This window comes from Leiobunum rupestre, chromosome 11, assembly GCF_980474605.1.
Source record: "Leiobunum rupestre chromosome 11, qqLeiRupe1.1.hap1, whole genome shotgun sequence".
NCBI classification, from domain to species: domain Eukaryota; kingdom Metazoa; phylum Arthropoda; class Arachnida; order Opiliones; family Sclerosomatidae; genus Leiobunum; species Leiobunum rupestre.
Window position 1 is genome coordinate 24,053,313 of NC_143394.1, and position 19,112 is coordinate 24,072,424.

The 19,112-nt window shown below is 38.1% G+C and overlaps 1 protein-coding gene across 1 annotated transcript in view; it reads left to right on the top strand.

Annotated features, from left to right (window-relative positions):
- Positions 1-19,112, top strand: part of ALiX (programmed cell death 6-interacting protein-like protein AliX) — a 42,348-nt gene that overhangs the window by 12,540 nt on the left and 10,696 nt on the right. The window contains exons 3-8 of the mRNA XM_090164238.1: positions 596-659; positions 1,119-1,252; positions 1,945-2,098; positions 11,944-12,053; positions 14,423-14,599; positions 18,671-18,833. Coding sequence (XP_090020364.1) covers positions 596-659; positions 1,119-1,252; positions 1,945-2,098; positions 11,944-12,053; positions 14,423-14,599; positions 18,671-18,833 — 802 coding nt within the window. The remainder of the gene's footprint in view (positions 1-595; positions 660-1,118; positions 1,253-1,944; positions 2,099-11,943; positions 12,054-14,422; positions 14,600-18,670; positions 18,834-19,112) is intronic.

The window sequence follows — 19,112 nt, forward strand, 5'->3', positions numbered from 1 at the left end:
AAATATAATAATAATATAAAAATGTGTCCTACATTTTATTTTATTCGTTTACCATGACTAGGGATGCACCGATATATCGACCTATTTTTCTAATATCGGTATTGGCCAATATCGGCTCGAGTGAAGCTGTTATTGGCCAATGCCGGTATTAGAAAAATATTTTAAGGAAAACATTTAAAAATATGAAAATTCTGTATTGATAATAATTTACTTGTTTGGCCGCGCCACGTACGCCAGACTTCAGAAGCTAGATAATTTTTTTAGACGGGGTTATGAATGTAAATAAATAAACAACAACGATATTCGATTTGTGATAGAAAGTATGTATCACGTGAAATGAAAAGAAACATATTCAGATATGCTCTTGCAGCTCTTGCAAACTTTTTATCGGCTGTACCCATATCTGTGCATTCCTAACTATGACTTGAAATATCATACAATACGACTTATAATGGATTAAAGACTTAGCACTGTCAAAGGCTCTAATCGGTGTACAGAATTTGAGGAAGTGGATAGCCCCTCGTAATTGGTGGACTATACAATGTATATAGAAAATCTCACATGACAAGTATATTTTGTTTGTATTTTTCTATAGATTCCTTTCAAATGGAGAGATGCTTTTGATAAAGGATCATTGTTTGGAGGTTACAGTAGCTTATGTAAGTATTAGAAACGTTATTTACATATTGGTCATCAAATCCTGAAAATATCACTGATTTTATTAAATTTAAAAGGTAAATGTAAGCAGCACAAAAGTAAGAAAACATAAATGACGCTTGTATTTCCCATTAATTTTGACCTTCAGTAAAATTGATTAAAAAATTCGCTATACACTGAGCAAAGATGTGCAAGTTTCTTTTAATATGACCCTTATAGATTGTATTTTAAAGCGGTGCGAAAAATAGGTCTGATTTAAAAAGGCCAAAAATAGTGCTAGATCATGAACATAACTCAAAATATTGTATTACATGTAGTCTAATGAGATTGTAATTCTAGCATTGTACAAAATTTTATGCAAATAGGGTCAATAATTTGAATTATTTTTTTGGAGTTGAGCTTCACTGGCAGCCATTATTCTGGTTAAAAGAAGTTTCATTTTGTTTGTCTTATATTTTCAGCTATATCATCAATTTCCTTCGAAAAAATTTGTATCCTGTTTAATATAGCTGCTATGCAAAGTCAAATTGCTGGCAGTCAAGGAGCAGAAATAGGGAATGACGAATCTTTAAAATCAGCTGCAAAATTTTTCCAAGTTAGTATTGCTTGTACCTATAAATTAAAATCATTTTCTCATATTGCCATACTTTACCCATGTCTTAGTGGTGATTATTTATAACTTTCTACAACTTTCCTATTTATTTGGGTCATTTATTAGGACTTTGGAATTTTGACTGGTGTTTGGAATCTGATTTCCAAAAGTGAAAACTGATATTGAGATTTTGAGATTGAAGAGCTTTTAAGAATTTATAATATGAAATTGAGGATTTCTAAAATCATTTTCTCTAGAGTGTATGATTGGCCGAAATGTTTACAATCTTTAGATGGTACTACGTATGAGTCAAGGTTGTTAGCGACCTTAATACTTTCTTGGTATCCTTAGTCTCATGGGTAATTCCATGGTGTTTTGACCACTAATGCTGTAATTTAATGGTCATATCTGAAATATTACCCCAAAATTAATAGCTTTAGGTAGAAAATTTTAAACTTTTACCGAAATTACACATTTTGCAATAAACAAGAAAATGCATGAAAATAGTTAATTGTTTCTTGTGTTGGCCATGGTAACATAATTCAACATACCAGAAATAAAATGTTAGTCAGATTATTCTGTGCTCCCTTTTAAGGCATGTTTAACCACTGTTAGACTTTAGGGAGAACTATATAAAACAATATAAAAAGTGATGAAGTGGAAAAGACTACAAAAATATTATTCTCTAATAATAGCTTTCAAGTGGAATATTGTGTCATTTGAAAAATAATGTGATGTCTAGCCTTCAACAAGATCCAACTCCAGATCTCCATCCAGATACTCTCAGTGCCCTTCAAGCTCTTATGCTTGCGCAGGCCCAAGAAAGCTATTTCCACAAAGCCTCATCTGGTTGGTCGGTTTTTATTATATTTAGAAATGTTTTTCTTCTACAGCTGACTTGTATTTATAATTAAAATTTACCAATTTAAAAATTACGTTTTAGTACCTTTGCATTGTGAGGTATAGCAGGAATATTTACCTGTTTTTATACCCTATTATTGTTATTGTAAGGGATGGCAAGCCTCGCACTTTCACCCTAGGTCCATTGTGCAATGCCCTACCTGTGATTTTAAGTAAAAAGTCCTATTTCTGCCACAAAGCTAAGAATCCGGTTGTCTGGGATGTTAAAGAAGTCACCTGTGCATAGCTACAAAAAATGTGAGAGGCAATTTCCTCTTCAGCTAGACAAGCCCTACAAATTCCGTCACCACGGACTCCAATAATATTTAAATGTCAGTTAATTAGTTGGCAATGGCCTATAAGTAAGCCAGTTTCCAGTTTTATATTCGTAAGGAGCCTTGGGTTGTCATTGGCAAGATTCTTGATCTCTATAACTCTGCTATTCCCAATTAACAGAAGTGAAGTCATTGAGGCTTTGAGGGCAGAGTGGGTTCGACTGTTCGACTCGTTCGTTGGAAGCTAGTCAACCACTACGCATGCTAGACGATAACAAAAACTGCGCCAAATATGACAACATCAATTTGGATGGCGGCCAATTTAAAAAAACCGTGAATGTCATTAAACAACTTTATGACAAAGCTAATATTTAATTTACCTAATTTTTTCATGCATAAAGCCTCGACGTAGTATGCGGAGTCGCGGTACATAGAAATGCGGTGTATAGTGTGTATTCTCGTGACGTCATCATCGCTGTAGGGGAATGATAGTGTCATCCCCCTTTCCCCCATGACTATCTGTTGTAATATTAATACATAATTATTATTATTATTATTATTATTGAGTGGGGGTGGCAAGCGAAACACTTCGACCTGAGGTCCATTGTGCATCCCCAAACTGGGTGACTTAAATAAGTCCTATCGCCGACATAAAGCTTAAAATCTGCCCGACCGTGATATTAGAGACATCATACGTCTCCAACCGATGCATACCCAAATGCTCAAACCTCTGGGCTGCATAGTAATCGCAGCTACAGAGTACATGTGAGGCAGTTTCCTCCTCAGCTAGACAAGCTCTGCAAATTGGGTCATCACTGACCCCAATGAGAGTTAAATGTCTGTTCAGATGGCAGTGGCCTGTAAGTAGGCCAATAACAATCCTAATACTAGCCCTAGAGAGCGCCTCTTGCTCTCTCCCTAGAAGGGCCAAGAGTAAACTCTTTGGCCCGCCTTGGACCCTCAATCTCAGACCATTGTCTGAGTTGACGATCTGACATAAACTTGGAGATCAAGCCGCGCACAAGTCCCCGGGAGATGGGGAGAGCAGGTTCCGGCCCAATGCACCCAGCCCTCGCACCTTCCTTGGCCAAGGCGTCGGCCCTTTCGCTCCAAAGATGCCCCTTATGCCCAGTTTAACTTTATTGTGCAACCCAAGAGCACAGAGGAGATCCAAGCAGCTAAAAACCAGCTTAGAAAGAATACTATACTGGCTGAGAGCTCTAAGAGCAGCCTGGCTATCTGAATAAATCTGGATAACCTTCCTATGATACCCCCTGATGTAAACAGTAAGCAACACAGGAGCAAATGGCAAAAATTTCAGCCTGGAATACACTAGTGTGTATCCCTAGGCTTTCATAAAAGCCAAAATTATTAGTAAGGCAATACATCCCCGCACCAGTACCATAGTGGGTCTTCGACCCATCAGTGAACCAGACGATCTCTCCTCTGGTACCGAGGGTCAAGTGACTCCATTCCGCATGGCTAGGGAAGTTGACTCTTTCCAACGGGCGCCCTCTATCGAGTCCCTTACAAAGTGTGCATCTAACATATGTGTCAGTGTCCTTACCGGACGTGGAAAAACTACCATCTTTCAACTTAATGTGTCAAGATGCTTAGTATTATTGTGTGCCAAAATTTTCATTAATTTGGCCGTACTGGGAACATCCGCTATGTTCTCACAGAAGTCTCTCCATGAAGCCTTCTTGGCATCGCGGATAGACTTGTGGTAGGTGGTGAGGGTGCGTTTATAGGCATCTCAATCACCCCCCTTCTTTGCCCTATTAAAGAGCCTACGAGTTTCTTTGCGCAGCCTGCCAATATCGTTGTTCCACCAAGGCACTAGCCTTGGCCGGTTGGCAGGCTTTGCCGGACAGTTGCGGTGATAGGAATTGATAATGGACTGTTGAACGCGTTCAACAGCCAAATCAAAATCCAATACCGTGGCTTATCACCCTTAAGGAAGAAGCTTAATTCTTCCCTGTAACCGGACCAATCTGTGCCCCTAGGGTTACGAATAGCGGTACAAGCCCATACAGGTTTGACCAGAATATTAAAGCAAATGTGTCTGTGATCCGACAAAGACGGTTCGTTAGACACATTCCAGTTCTTGATTTTATCTGTGACTTTTACTGTACACAGTGTGAGATCAATGACCTCACTTCTGTTAGAAGTAACAAAAGTTGGTACATTGTTCTTATTCAAAATGTGAGGTCTGGTACTAACCAGATATTCCATTAAGTCGTTACCACGCTGGTTGCAGTCATTGAGTTCATTGTCGTATGGTAGGTATGCCGATGCCATAGTAACCTCCCCACCATCCGTGATAAGCTTTACCGTGGCGATGGAGGTGTGCATTGAGAGTGGAAGGGCATGAATGCCCTTGCGTGTCAGTGCACAAGCCCGGGGTGTAGCAGAGTTAAAATCATCGAATATATTGCATGCATGGCTCCTGTATGAGAGCGACGTCGAAGCTCTCCTTTGCGAACCTCCTACAGAGAACTGTAGTGGTGGTTGTGGAAACGCCAACACAGCCACCGGTCCGACTTACATCCCTAGCCTGCCCCCTTGTTGCAACCTCCAGTGGTGCAACCTCTTTAATTTCGTTGGTGTCCGACAAGTCAAAGGCCTTTAGCTCCTCCACGAGAGTATCTTCCATTGGAATGTCCTCTCCGGAGTCCCCGCCAGCCAGAGCCTCATCTTCCATCCTTGAGATCTCCAAGGCAGAGGGTTCGACTGAACCCCCCTCCTTTACAGGATCCACCAGAGCTGTCGGGTCAGGTTCATGAAGTATCTTAAAGATACCATTGTCCAGACCCGTTAAAGCTCGGTGTCCTGCCTCCTTGATAGCCTTAACCGACTCTCCTTCCACCTGGAAGATCCAGCGGATGGCAGTCGGCTCATCGGCTTTATTTACGACCTTCCAACATTGCGTATTTAGCACGTTATTGTAGGTCCTGAGTCTACGAAGGAGGACATTGCCATCCTTGGTATAGACGTCCTTGGTGCGGAAGGATACCTTGAAGGGCTTCGGTAGGTCGACGGCCTTCATTACTAAAAGCCGTGACCCCCGGAGACCAATTCCTTCTGGTCAAATCCTCCCACCAACCAATCCGCTGTAAACGCATCCCTACAGAGGTAGTGAATGGCGCCCCCAACCAGCTGAAAGTTCCCAAAATGAGGTAGAGGGTCTCCCGAAGGTGACCCATCTATCCGCTTCAGGATCTCACGCTGGATGGTGCCCATTTCCTCTGCGCAGATGGTCTTCACAGAATAGCCTTCTTTAACGATGGCCATCTTTGTGGAGCTTAAGGTTTCACTATAGGTTTGGTAGTGAGACTTCACCTTTTTGGAAACCCGAGACTGGGAATCGGGGGAGTCATTTTCCCTGGAACGTTTTGAAAGTGATGGCGGGGGTCGTCCTTACCAGAGACCTCCTCCTACATCAATCTTTCCCTGCGGCGTCGATTCCGCTTTTGAGTTTTATTGAGGGGCTTATCCCCCATGAACCCTTGCTTCACCAACTGGTTCTTGCCAGAGGCAGACCCTTGAAGGCTAGGCCGGGGTCTTGTAGGGGTAAGTTCCCCCTCAAGGTTAGAATCAGGGGGGGGTAACATCCGAAGATGAACCCGCCCCTTGCTTTGGGTCGGGTTCTTTCGAACCCTCCCCTTGCTTTGGGTTGGGTTCTTTCGAACCCTCCCCTTGCTTTGGGTTGGGTCCTTTCGAACCCTCCCCTTGCTTAAGGCCGGGTTCTTTCGAACCCTTGCCCGGTTTTTGGTTTTTTTGTTTGTTTTTTTGTGTTTCCATATTTAGTCCCATGAGGAAAGAGGAAAGTAAAAAGTCACCACCCTTAATCCTCTGTCCGGGCGGAAGGCTAAAATACAACGGGGTGTCGCCTGGTGCCCCGAGGGGATCGTTCACGATACCGTATTTACCACTCAGCCCTCAGAACGATACCTCACACCTTAGCTTAAGGAAGAAGCAGAGCCTTAGTTGGCCAGCATGAAGGGTTTCCCCTACACCTGTTACTCCCTTCCACCACGAAGAGGTACAAGGTTGCAGTTTATGGAATGGAATATTAATACATACTTATCTTTGGGATAACAAACCTAAACTGAAATAGTCATGCTGAACTGAACTGATATTATAGCAGACGACGCGAGTAAAACATTATTCTTCTGGTCATTGTTTTTAGCCGTGGCTGCCGACCGATAGTCAGATTTATAGTTCTGTTGCTTTTGTATATATAAACTAACTATGTTTTTATACCGTTTGCCTTTATTCATGAATTAACTTAGTGATCCAACAAGTGGTAGCAGAGCGTGGTTTATGAACTTGTTAATGCTTAGCGCTATGCTGCCATATTTGCCAAGGCTCAATTTTGGAATGGAATAATAGTGAGTGAAGATTTATTATGTTACTCCACAAGTTTGAAGATTTATTGTATGAATATGGCGGACAGCGATTCGGTACTGTTGGCAGGCCAATTTACTAAATTACATTCCTTGAATTATAAAGTGTGGAAGAGTAATATGGAATGGTGCTTAAGAGGGAAGGACCTTTGGGATGTTGTATCAGGTCTTGAGCCAGCCCCAGGGACAAGTGCCACTGCTGGTGAAAAGAAAGTATACAAAACTAAACAATCCAAGGCTTATTCTATCATTGCACAAAGTGTGAGTGAAGATTTAAGGAGTATTTTTTCGGCGTAACTACTGGTACTGATTTATGGACCACTCTGGTTGATGTTTTTGAACCAAAGTCCCGGGCACGCACTGCGATGCTACTTAATGAGTTTTATGCATTGAAATATAATGAGGGCGAGAGTGTGCCGATTTTTATTGGACGAGTATACACTATCAAAAATCAGCTTGAAAATGCTGGGAAGAAGTTAGATGATGAAGATATAGCGTATAAATTAATTGGAACATTGCCTGTCTCATATGCATCTTTGGTATCTACTATTTATCAGTTCGATGATGCATCTTTTAAACCAGAACCAATTAAGAGTATGATTTTGGCGGAGTTTGGCCGACAATCACAAAAGGCTCTGGCGACGGCTGTTGTAAATCAAGAGTCAGACGCATTTATGACTCGTTCGGCCCGGGGGTTTTCTAATGACAGAGGTAACTGTGAGAGGAGCAGTCTACCCCGTATAGCCCACCAACAGCAACAATGGGCACATCAGATTATATGTTAGTTGACATGCTGTTGGCCATAAATCATTTGAGTGTCGTCAGAGAGGGCAGACTAGTAGAGGGCGTTCGTGAGGCCGCACACGTGTGCGCTCTAGAGGTCAACAACGACCAGTTGCAGGGGCCTTCTTTGCTGCCGCTCATTATACATGAACTCTGAAGAAGGAGTGGAATATGGATTCCGCTGCAACCTGTCATTGCTATAACCAACGAGATTGGTTTAATTCGTTTACCCCATTAGAAGCCCAGGTCACTGTAGGTGAAGGCAGCTCAAATATTGAGGGCCGAGGGGATGTTTGGCTACAGGTGAATGATCAAGTTGGGAATTATTTCCGCCTGAAAGATGTCATTTATACACCAAATATGGGTAGAAATTTGATATCCGAACGCATGATGGATCAAGCGGGTTATACCGGTATCACAAAGAAGTCAATGTTTACGGCATATTTTCCTAATGGACAGTTTGCTTTTGCTGCCCCATTATCAAGTGACAATTTTTATACGGTCGATGCCAGGGTGTTGGAAAATGGACCGGGCGAAGATGCAAATAATGAAACATATCCTATGGTTTTTCATACTGGACAAAGTAATTCAAGGAATATAACTTTAGAGACTTGGCATGCGAGACTGGGTCATCTTAACGAATCAGATCTGAAGTTTATGTCCGCACACAAGATGGTACGTGGTTTAGAGGTTTTGAAGGGTAATTTGGAGTCCTGTATTCTGTGTCATGTGGCGAAGCGCACGAAACAACCTCATAAGCCTTTGGGGGTGATTCGCAGTACGGAGGTACTAGAACTCGTTCACTCTGATGTATGGGGACCTGCGCCAAATGCTTCGCTGGGCGGAGCTAAGTACTATATAACATTCTTGTATGACCATAGTCGGTATCTACATATTTTCACAATGAAACGCAAGAGTGATGCATTGGAATGTTTCAAGCAGAATAGATCTCGTGATGAACGACAAACGGGGAAGCTCATTAAGACCTTGCGGACAGACAATGGCCTAGAATATTGCTCGAATACCTTTTCTGAATATTGCCGCCTTGATGGCATAAAGCATGAACGCACGAACGTCTATTTTCCCTCAATGAACGGTGTGGCGGAAAGGATTAACTGCACCTTATTAAACATGGTTCGAGCGCTTCTTGAAGATAGTGGTTTACCTACCACTTTATGGGCAGAGTTGATGTTGACCGCAGTGTATTTGAAAAATCGTTCAAAACATACATTATTGGGGGACAAAGTACCCTATGAGGTTTGGATGAGTCGTACGCCTACCGTGCAATTTTTGAAGAAGATCGGCAGTCTGGCATTTGCCAAAATTCCTAAACAACGCTGGAAGAACAAATTTACAAGACGTGCGGAGTTAGGAGTTATTGTTGGTTACGCACTCCGTACCAAGGGATACCGAATTTGGTTTCCAGGAGCCAATACAGTGACTGAGACAATGCACGTCAAGATTGATGAACAGAAGCGTGGAGTTGACCATATACAGTATCACAAGACAAACAATCATGATACCTGATTTACATGGTTTTTGGAGGAAGAAGGAGAAATCCCACCGATAATTGGTACTATTGTTCCTACTTCACATGCCGCTGGGAAGGTTATACCCTCAAGCACTTTGTCTTCAAATACAACGAGTCCAGCCGCTTCAATAAGCGTTCCTATCGCTATACCTAAGTTACCACCTGGGGTCCGACGGGATGTAGTAGTCTGAACAAGCGGCATTACGAAAGGTCATTCCGATATATATTACTTGACTGAAGATGGAACGCGTCTACGGTCCAAGCCTGAAGTAGCTAGATTTCGATTTCTCAAGGAAATCATTGGCTGACTCATTGATGGCAACACCCGATGATGATGTATGGGATAATGAAGAATACACAGCTTATTACACAGATGTTACGATACCTACTACGTACCAGGAAGCAGTTACTTCCCTGCAGCGACATAATTGGTATTTAGCCATGAAAGATGCAGTTGATGTGTTGACCGAACGTGAGGTCACTGAAGTTGTCCATAAACCAGAATGTACTAAGATCGTCGGCTGTCGCTGGGTATATGCCCTCAAGAAGGATAGTGAAGGCAATGTTATACGTTATAAAGCTCGACTTGTGGCCCAGGGATGTACACAAGTAGAAGGTGAATATTATGATGAAACCTTTTCTCCTGTTGTGAGTTTCAGCCTAGTACGTTTTTTTATTGCTTTATTCGTTATTACGCTTGGATGGGTACATCAACATTGGGATGTCAAGAATGCCTACCTCTATGGCACATTAGACCGAGATGTGTATATGAAACTGATTCCTGGATTTCGGGTCCAAGACATCGAAAAATGTTTGAAATTAAGGAAGGCTTTATACGGACTCCCACAAAGCGGACGTCTTTGGTACCTCGAACTAGATAAAACGTTCGGTGAATTGGGGTTTCATAAACTGGCCGGCACAAACTGTATTTATTATATGCCTTATAAATTGATTGTTCTGGTGTACGTTGATGATTTAGTTGTCCTTGCGCGGAATAATAAGATATTGGAAGACGTCTATCGCACTATCAACAAAATATGGGATTAAACAGCTGGTTGCAATCCGTAAGCTATTGGGTGTCGAATTTGATGTACGATCAGATGGCAGTATTAAGTTACACCAAGAGTCGTATATTGAGACAATCCGCACAAAGTTCAATATACCAGACGGAGTACCAGTCCATCTACCTCTAAACCCGTCCATTCCATTATCCAGAGTCGATTGTCCAAGTACTGCAGAAGATCAACAGGAGATGACAGAGTACCCATATCGATCATTAGTAGGATCTCTTCTATTCTTAGCGCAGAAGACTAGACCAGATGTCCTATTTGCAGTCATTGCACTCTCACAGTTTTCAAGCAATCCTGGGTTGGCCCACTGGAGGCGTCTCTGTCATCTTGCAAAATATGTCTTAACAACAAAGACACACGGATTAATTTATCGCAAACAGCCGGATCCCAATTTCACTATATATAGTGATAGTGATTCGGGTTCCGACAGGGACACAAGAAAGTCACAGAGTGGATACGCTGTTTTCTACGGTGCGTGTCTGGTGGCTTGCCGCTTGATTAAACAAAAGTCGGTATCATTATCATCTATGGAGGCGGAAGTCTATGCGGTTTCCGAAGCCACTAAGGAACTTTTGTGGTTTCTGCCGATAATCTAAGATATTCTGTGATAATCAATCAACCATATTTTTCGCCCAAAATGGCGCTGAGAATCAACGCTCCAAACATATCGACATGCGCCGCCACTTTATTAAAGAGAATATTGAGAAAGGTTTATTTAAATTAGAATTTGTCGGTTCGAAGAAAAATGTGGCTGATATACTAACTAAAGCATTGGTGAAACATAGTTTTCTAAATAATATAACTTTATTGAATTTGAATTGTTAATATTTAATGATCAGTTGTTGTTTACATTTGTTAAGATTAGTGATTGTCATTGATCCCAAAGGGGGGGAGTGTTGTAATATTAATACATACTAATCTTTGGGATAACAAACCTGAACTGAAATAGTCATGCTGAACTGAACTGATACTATAGCAGACGACGCGAGTAAAACATAATTCTTCTGGTCATTGTTTTTACCTGTGGCTGCCAACCGATAGTCAGATGTATAGTTCTGTTGCTTTTCTATGTATAATAAACTATGTTTTTATACCGGTTGCCTTTATTCATGAATTAACTTAGCGATCCAACACTATCTACCTTAATGCAATGGCCGCCATCTTCTAGTGAATACCACCTATAGGGAAATCAAAATTGATAGAAACCTTGTATTCTAGAGACCCTAACATGGTGGGGAATTTTCATTCGCAACATAATTTTGGAGATCCAGCATTTCTAAAATTTATGACAAACTACTACATAGATAAGTTAATAAGAAACACCTATGGCCTGCATTGCATGCAGTCCCAAGGTGGTTCTTATTAACTTAACATTTAGTATATTTTATTATTCAATACCATAACCCTATTTGGTTTTCTGTTATTAGCTATGAAATGCGGAAATTTTTTATGTTCGGCTTAGTTTTTCTTTTTGGTGTAATAGTTGACAACCAGATTTCCCGTTCGGTACTGATGAGTCCCAAATAGGATGAAACTGGTCTATCATTGGAATTTGTGGCTATTTAGATGTTTTGTCTGAGATTTGCGTCTTTATGTTTGCTCCCAATTCATTATGGACTACTCTCTACTACATGGATAAATAAATTGGTTTAAAAAAGAACTTGGGTAGCTTTTGGGCTGAATTAGGGTTATTTCTTATTTCATAAAATCTTTTTTCAATATTCAGATAGGATGAAAGATGCAATTATTGCTAGAGTTTCTTCTCAGTGTGAAGAACTATACGCTGATGCCTTTAAACAGATGCAACGAGAAAATGCAAGACAGTTATGGGAAAAGGTAAGCCTTTGATCAAATGTAAATGTTCTATATAGTTTTCTATTTGACTGGAAATATAATGCTAATGTCATTGATCTCAAGATCAAGAGTAAATTAGAAATAGGTTGGAACCCTTATATCTTGCTCTAAGAGCGATCTTGATCAAACAACCTGTTGAAATCAACAGATTTGTAAAATGGATAGAAGAAGAAAGCTCCCAAATGGAACATATGAAATGATGGAGGGGCAATCTCTCATTAAATGAAAAACGCTTTTGTACTTTTCAGAACATGCTTGTCATGAAATTTGCATACAAGTTTGAAAGATATAATTTTTTTAATATTTTTGGCAATATGGCATTCTGTCAGCATCGATCAATTTATTAATTATTCAGTTGGTACTCTGTTTATGTAAGTGGACGTATTACAATTGCATCATTTTTGGAAGATACTTTGTAATTTGCAACTCTAGTATACTTTTTCATTGTATAAAATATTTATATATTCCAAGAAGAGACTAGAACTGGCTTGGTTCCAGAGTAAAAACGCGAACAAGTAAAGAGACCAAGAAGTGGGGGAGAAAACTAAGCTTTAATGGGGAAAAATATGCGGTACTTCGGCCGATAGGCCTTCAAGGCGAAAAACTTTATCCAGATTGCCCGATTTCCCCATTTAGCTCAACAAATACAAATACAATGAACCTGGTAGGTTGACACCTGTAATTTTAGGGGGGAGGGTGAGTAGGCGGGATTGTACTTGGACATCGGCCGCTAAATGTCAATAGTAGAGCTAGGCAAAATTGAACTACAGCGGCCTCATGTAATTTTGCTTTTTTTGGGGCGGAGAATGTAGCACTTGACGCGTAGATTACGAAACTATTTTTTTTAGGGCCGCAAATGATAATTTTTTTAATTAACTTAATTTTAAAAAAGTAGTGATTTTAGGGAATTACATTTTTTTTGTATTTTTTTGGCGGAGAATGTAGCACTTGACGCGTAGATTACGAAACTATTTTTTTGGGCCCCAAATGATTAGTTTTTTTAGTTAACTTAATTTTAAAAAAGTAGTAATTTTAGGGGATTACTCTTTTTTTTGCGGAGAATGTAGAGCTTGACACGTAGATTATGTAGTTATTTTTTTGGGCCGCAAATGATAATTTTTTCATTAACTTAATTTGAAAAAAATTGTCATTTTAGGGGATTAGTAACGTTTTTTATAAATAGTTTCGTCGTGTATCCGTCGACACAACTTTTCAGACGCGCCACAGCCCCATTCCGAGCATTGACGGTGGCCCTTCTGTAATCGTACCTAGTGGCATCGTTATTAGTGAAATCGTATCAACTTAAATAGTAACTCCCCGTATTGGCGCCTGACGCACTTTGAGATACCGCGTATTGGCGCCTGACGGCGCGGCGCCTCCCCAACCCCATACTAAAAAAAGCGATGGGCCATCTATAACGCGACCTAGAGGACAGTACCAAGCCTAACGCATCAAGTATATACTTTTAATATCAACCTGAAATAAGTGTTTGTGGCCCAAAAATACAAAACACCTAGAAAATGAAGAAAACCTGTAATTGATTTTATAAAGTACGGGAATATCACTTTGTGGCCCAAAAATACAAAACCTAGAAAATGAACAAAAACTGTAATTGATTTTATAAAGTACGGGAATATCGGGAATAACACGTGGGAATTATTAGGACACCGAAACTGTGGTGTCAGCGAACACGCGACGGATATAAGGACAACAAAACACGTGAAAATGCCCAAAAATGTGAAATTTTTTAAATTATATTAACAAATTAAATAATCACTTGCGGCCAAAATAAAAAATACCCTCTGCATCTATGTGACAAGGTCTATCAGGCGCAACCAAAATGAATATAAAATTCAATGAGGCCACTGTAGTTCACTTCACCCCAAAAGGCTTAAACATGCAAGTTGCCTGTGTTACTGGGTAGTTTACAATAGTTAATACATAATTTTATATTTCATTAATTTTCATTTGTAACAAATAAATAAATAAGTGAAAATTAATAAATAAGTTAAAAAGTTTATTATTGACAACTTTTAATTAGATTTCCAACTTATTCTCTTTTTAAAAGGCCTATATTTTCCCTATTAACAACTACTTTCCACAATTTTTCAATTAGCCACTATTTGTCAGTATTTGCTACTGGCCTTGACAAAAATCCAAAATTTGGCTTTTTTGGAACACTGTCATTAAGTAACCCTAAGTTGATCAACTTATTGTTACTTTAATGGTTTTATAAGCCAATGTAAAATACCTAATGTAAAAGTAGCTGTATCCTAGTTCTACATGCTATTGTTTATTTTATAATGTACAAAAACATTGCCACACTAATGTTAATGATTGTTGTTGTTAAGGATTGGCTAGCAACAGTTTCTAGTAAGGAAGCAGCTTTTCATGCTATCTCTCAGTACCATCAGTCTCTAGTTTGCAAAAATGCCAAAGATGTCGGGGAGGAACTTTGCAGGCTTCAAGAAGCTCTTGATGCCATTCAAACTTCTGAGCAAAGGGCTGGCTATAATTTTTCATTCAAGGTATGCTTATTTTTTGTTTATTCTATTCTATTCCATAAAATCCGCCATTTTAGAGTACAAAACAGTTCCAAGTAAAACCAGCAACATCAATTTTATAAATAATTAAATATTTAAATTTCGTTTAACAGGTTTTACCTCCCAATAAACAAAGTAATTACTTTACTAGCTATAATACAACTAGTTGCTTCTCAGTATTTAGATATCTGTTTCTCTCAATGAGACAGAAGTGACGATACAACTATAACAACTTATTAAAAATCGATAATTGAGTACAGCATTTGGCCATCTTAAGAAATTTTGTGCCTTTTTAGGCTGTCTGAGGATTTTAACAGTAACATTAATTGGGCATGAATTTTTAATCCTGCTTCTAAAATCTACAACATCATTTTTTACCGAATAATATGTAATTGCTTTTTGGATAAAACTGGTTACCCAAGGACCAATATAAATAATTTTGTCTAAAAAGGGTTTCCGCACGTCAGGGAAAATGGGGAAAAGTCAGGGAATCCTAAAATGCACCTAAAAGATGGGGAAATTTTAAAAATTTGTAAAAAGTCAGGGAATTAAATTTTATCTTGGCACTTTTTGAAAGTAATTTTACTCTAGATCTCAATTCTGTGATTAATTAGTTCCTTGAAAGTTTTGCTCAATTTTTAACGTTGCAATATTTGTTTTGAAATATAAATCGATTTAAATTCATTAATTTCTGATATAAATACAATATAAAGTTAAAAATCATCTAATTTTGGCCTTAAAATGGTCAAGGAATAGTCAGAATTTGAATCTGAAAATATTGTGGTAACTATGTTAAAGCAAAAAAGTTAGTTTCCATTTGTCTAAGCTGTAAACAGGGCTGCGTTCAGTGACCCTCAACCAGCTCAACTGTGAAATATATAACCTAATTTCTAAAAGACTTTGCCATACGGCGCACCTTGTTGACTACCCCTGTTTTAAATACTTACCACAAGGCGGCGTCTATGATGATGTAATAATGATGACATCATTAATCAGTTAGTTAACAGTTGATCTCTCTCCCCCACTTCTAACTCAGAATGGCGTGGGCGCAGGTGTAATCTCTTGTGATTTTGTATAATAATATTATTCCTTTTATATTTTTGATTAAAACCAGTTATGATAATCTTTATTGACATTCTTTCTCCACCCACAAACTCACATCAACATTGAGACTGTTTACTGTGCAATTTTTAGCGTATCTGGTTTTGACATCACGTAAAAATCGTTAAGTCAACGAACTCATCGGCTGAAGGAACAGATTATTTCGTTGATCAATGGTCACATGACGTCGCAGTTGTAGATTCCACAACAGATATTTTAAACATTTATGTCACATTTACTTTGTTGAACGTTACTGAACGAAATCATGTTATTCAGTGTCCTCACTGGTCGTTACAACTAAAACTAACATGATCTTCATACGTATTCCTTAAGGCGGTACTGTTTGCTAATGTTAACTTACAAGGAGAGTACCCGAGGCGTTTATTGCCGATTTTGGTCAAAGTCGGTCGTGATGTAGACCTATATGAGATATGAAATTTCCCAGAAGGAGATGTTGCACTACCCATTCGATTTTCCATAGCAACCGAAAATGTCTTTGATCACTTAAAACAATAATAATAACATTTTTCCTGATTTTTACCAAGGATTTTACCCAAAAATTGTTACAATTTTACCCCAAAATTGTTCCAATTTACCCAAAAATAATGAAATTTATCTAAATGTGGTACAAATTACCCATTTCGTGATTTTAAAATTTTTAAAAAAATTTCTTAGCTGGGACCCTGTGAAACCGAGAAAATCCCATGCTTTTTTAAATGGAAATTTTTTGATTTAAGTGATCAAAAACATTTTCGGTTGCCATGGCAAATCGAATGGGTAGTGCAACGTCTCCTTTTGGGAAATTTCATATCTCATATAGGTCTACATTACGCCAGACTTTGAACAAAATCGGCAATAAACACCTCGGCTACTCTCCTTGTTAGTAATCAGTTATTTAGATAATCACTTCAGTACACTGGTTAAGTGGGTTCTCAATTATGATTAGTTGATATAAAAATTGTTTAATCATTATTTAAAATTGAAATGATGATTTTAAAAATGGGTTAGTTAATGATTTTAAAATTATTTAAGCATGACGTTTTAGTTATGATTATTGGGATTATCTCGTATATTATTGACCATTTTATTATATTTTATTTAAAAATAGTTGGTAAAGTGTTAACTTAACGAAAGAATTACCATTTTAATTTCCATCTTCCACATTAAGAAAGAGACGTACATGTCCATGTTTATCTCTTAGAGCGATACTTTTCTCATGTACTAAATTATATCATTTTGATGTTGTAAAATCGAAAGTTTTGTCAAATTTGTATATTTTTGCTAGACTTTAATCTCTTTTAGTAGTAGTAGTAGTAGTTATAATAATATTAATAATTATAATAATAATAATCAGCTAGGCTAATACCCAAGGCACCACTGTAGGCCCAAGTCATCTAGCCACTTTCAATGCCATACAGGTGGCCCGGTTACAATGCGTAGGAGGGTGGTGGAAAGCTCTAAATGCCACACAACCCAACAGCTATTACCGTTAACCTATACAAGTTTTTATGGAAAGGGGTTGTTAGAAAGAGTTTAATACTTTGCATAGGAAAAATCCCTTACCAAAAAATAAGTGGTCTAAGAACTATTTAAGTTGGTTTTTAGTTTGTATTTGAGACAAATACCAACTAAAAACCTACTTAAAAACAACTTAAAACCAACTAAAAACTTACTTAAAATGTTACTTAATAAAGACCACTTAAAGCCAACTTAAAACTTACTTAAAATGTTACTTAATAAAGACCACTTAAAGCCAACTTAAAAAATAATATGTAATTTTCTGACTACTAAATACCAACTTAAAGAAAGAGGCATTTTCCCACCAACTTAAAACCAACTTATTACCAACTTAACTAGTTTACTGAAATATGCTGACCACTTAAAACCAACTTAATATCAACTTAAATGTGAATACCAACTAAAAACCAACTTATTTTTTGGTAAGGGATACTTTTCTAGTCCTGTGTAAAAATTCCCTTCATCCATTGTCTGCTAAAAATATAGTTTTCGTTTCACTCTCGTTTGTGAGCTGTTCATGCGTGTGTTTTTTAGGTCATAAGAAATTAATAGCTTTCCTTACTTAATAAATTGAGTTTTATATGGAACTAGTGTCTAAAATCATTTTGCCAGTTCAATTAGATCTAACAATGTAAAAAAATCTTAATTTTAAATAAAACAATATGATTTGATTTGAGGGGAAACCGAAGAACTCGAGGGAAAACCACTTAACAACTGGAGAGTGAACTTGCAAACTCAACACCGAAGGAATATTTGGACGTTTTCACCCAGTGCCACAAGTTGGGATTAAACCGGGCTCCTCTTACTGCAAGGCGAAAGTGCTAGCCACTCTGCCACCCCACTTATGCTTTTGCATTTTCGAGTTAAATATCTTAATTTGCTCATTTAAAATCGGTAGTGAGCACTCTTTTTTCACTTATTCAAGAGTCCAAATCAATGTTCATTTTTTTCACACTACATTTGAGTGCTGAAATTCACACTCCTTTGAGATGAAAAATCTGCGCTCCTCTATTTTTTGCATTCATTTAAGAGGCGAAACTGGCACTATTCTAATTTTTTTTACACTTTTTAAAAGTTGTAATTTATAGCTATTTTTTGCTGTTAGCTTAGCTGCACTGTGCCCGTCATTGCTCCAGTCCGTGCACCTTGCTGTTCACTGACCACTATCAAGCAAAGAGGAATGAAATGTACTCAGAAAAACATACATACAGTATATAATGTATTTAAGAAAGTATGATTTCTTTGGTCACTTAAGTTTTAGAAAACTTATAATTATCTTCATGAACTTGGTCTAGTATAATTGCATATAGATGGTTAATAAAGAGCAAATTATCTTGCAATTTTTGATAGTCAATTTGGACCTGAAAATATAACTACCTGTTAGATGAATTTTTGTGGTTTATCATTTGAAATATAGTAATGAAAAATTACTTTTAGGATTATATGGTTAAAATTAAAAGAAATTTGGATGAAGCCAAGAAAGACAATGACTTCATTTACCATGCAAGGATACCTGATATCAAAAATGTTACTCCAATTGGTAAAGCAGTACTTGCAAAACTGTTGCCACTCCCTGACAAGATGAGCAATAATTTTCAAGGTATGAAATAATAATAATTTAATATATCAAATGCAGGGTTAAAAAATGCGTTTTTTTCCAAAAAATCCCAACTATTTGGGTTTTTTACTTAAGTATACTATTTCCATTTATGTATTAGACAATATGGCGAAAAACTTTAAATTAAAAGAAATTAGAAATGCTTTATGTCTAGCCCTGCTAAATAAAGAATATTTTCATTGTTCGGCCAAGTTTGGTCAATACTAAGAAACCGACTTGGATCAGAAAAAGCAGAAAAGCTTATAAAAGTATACAGATACT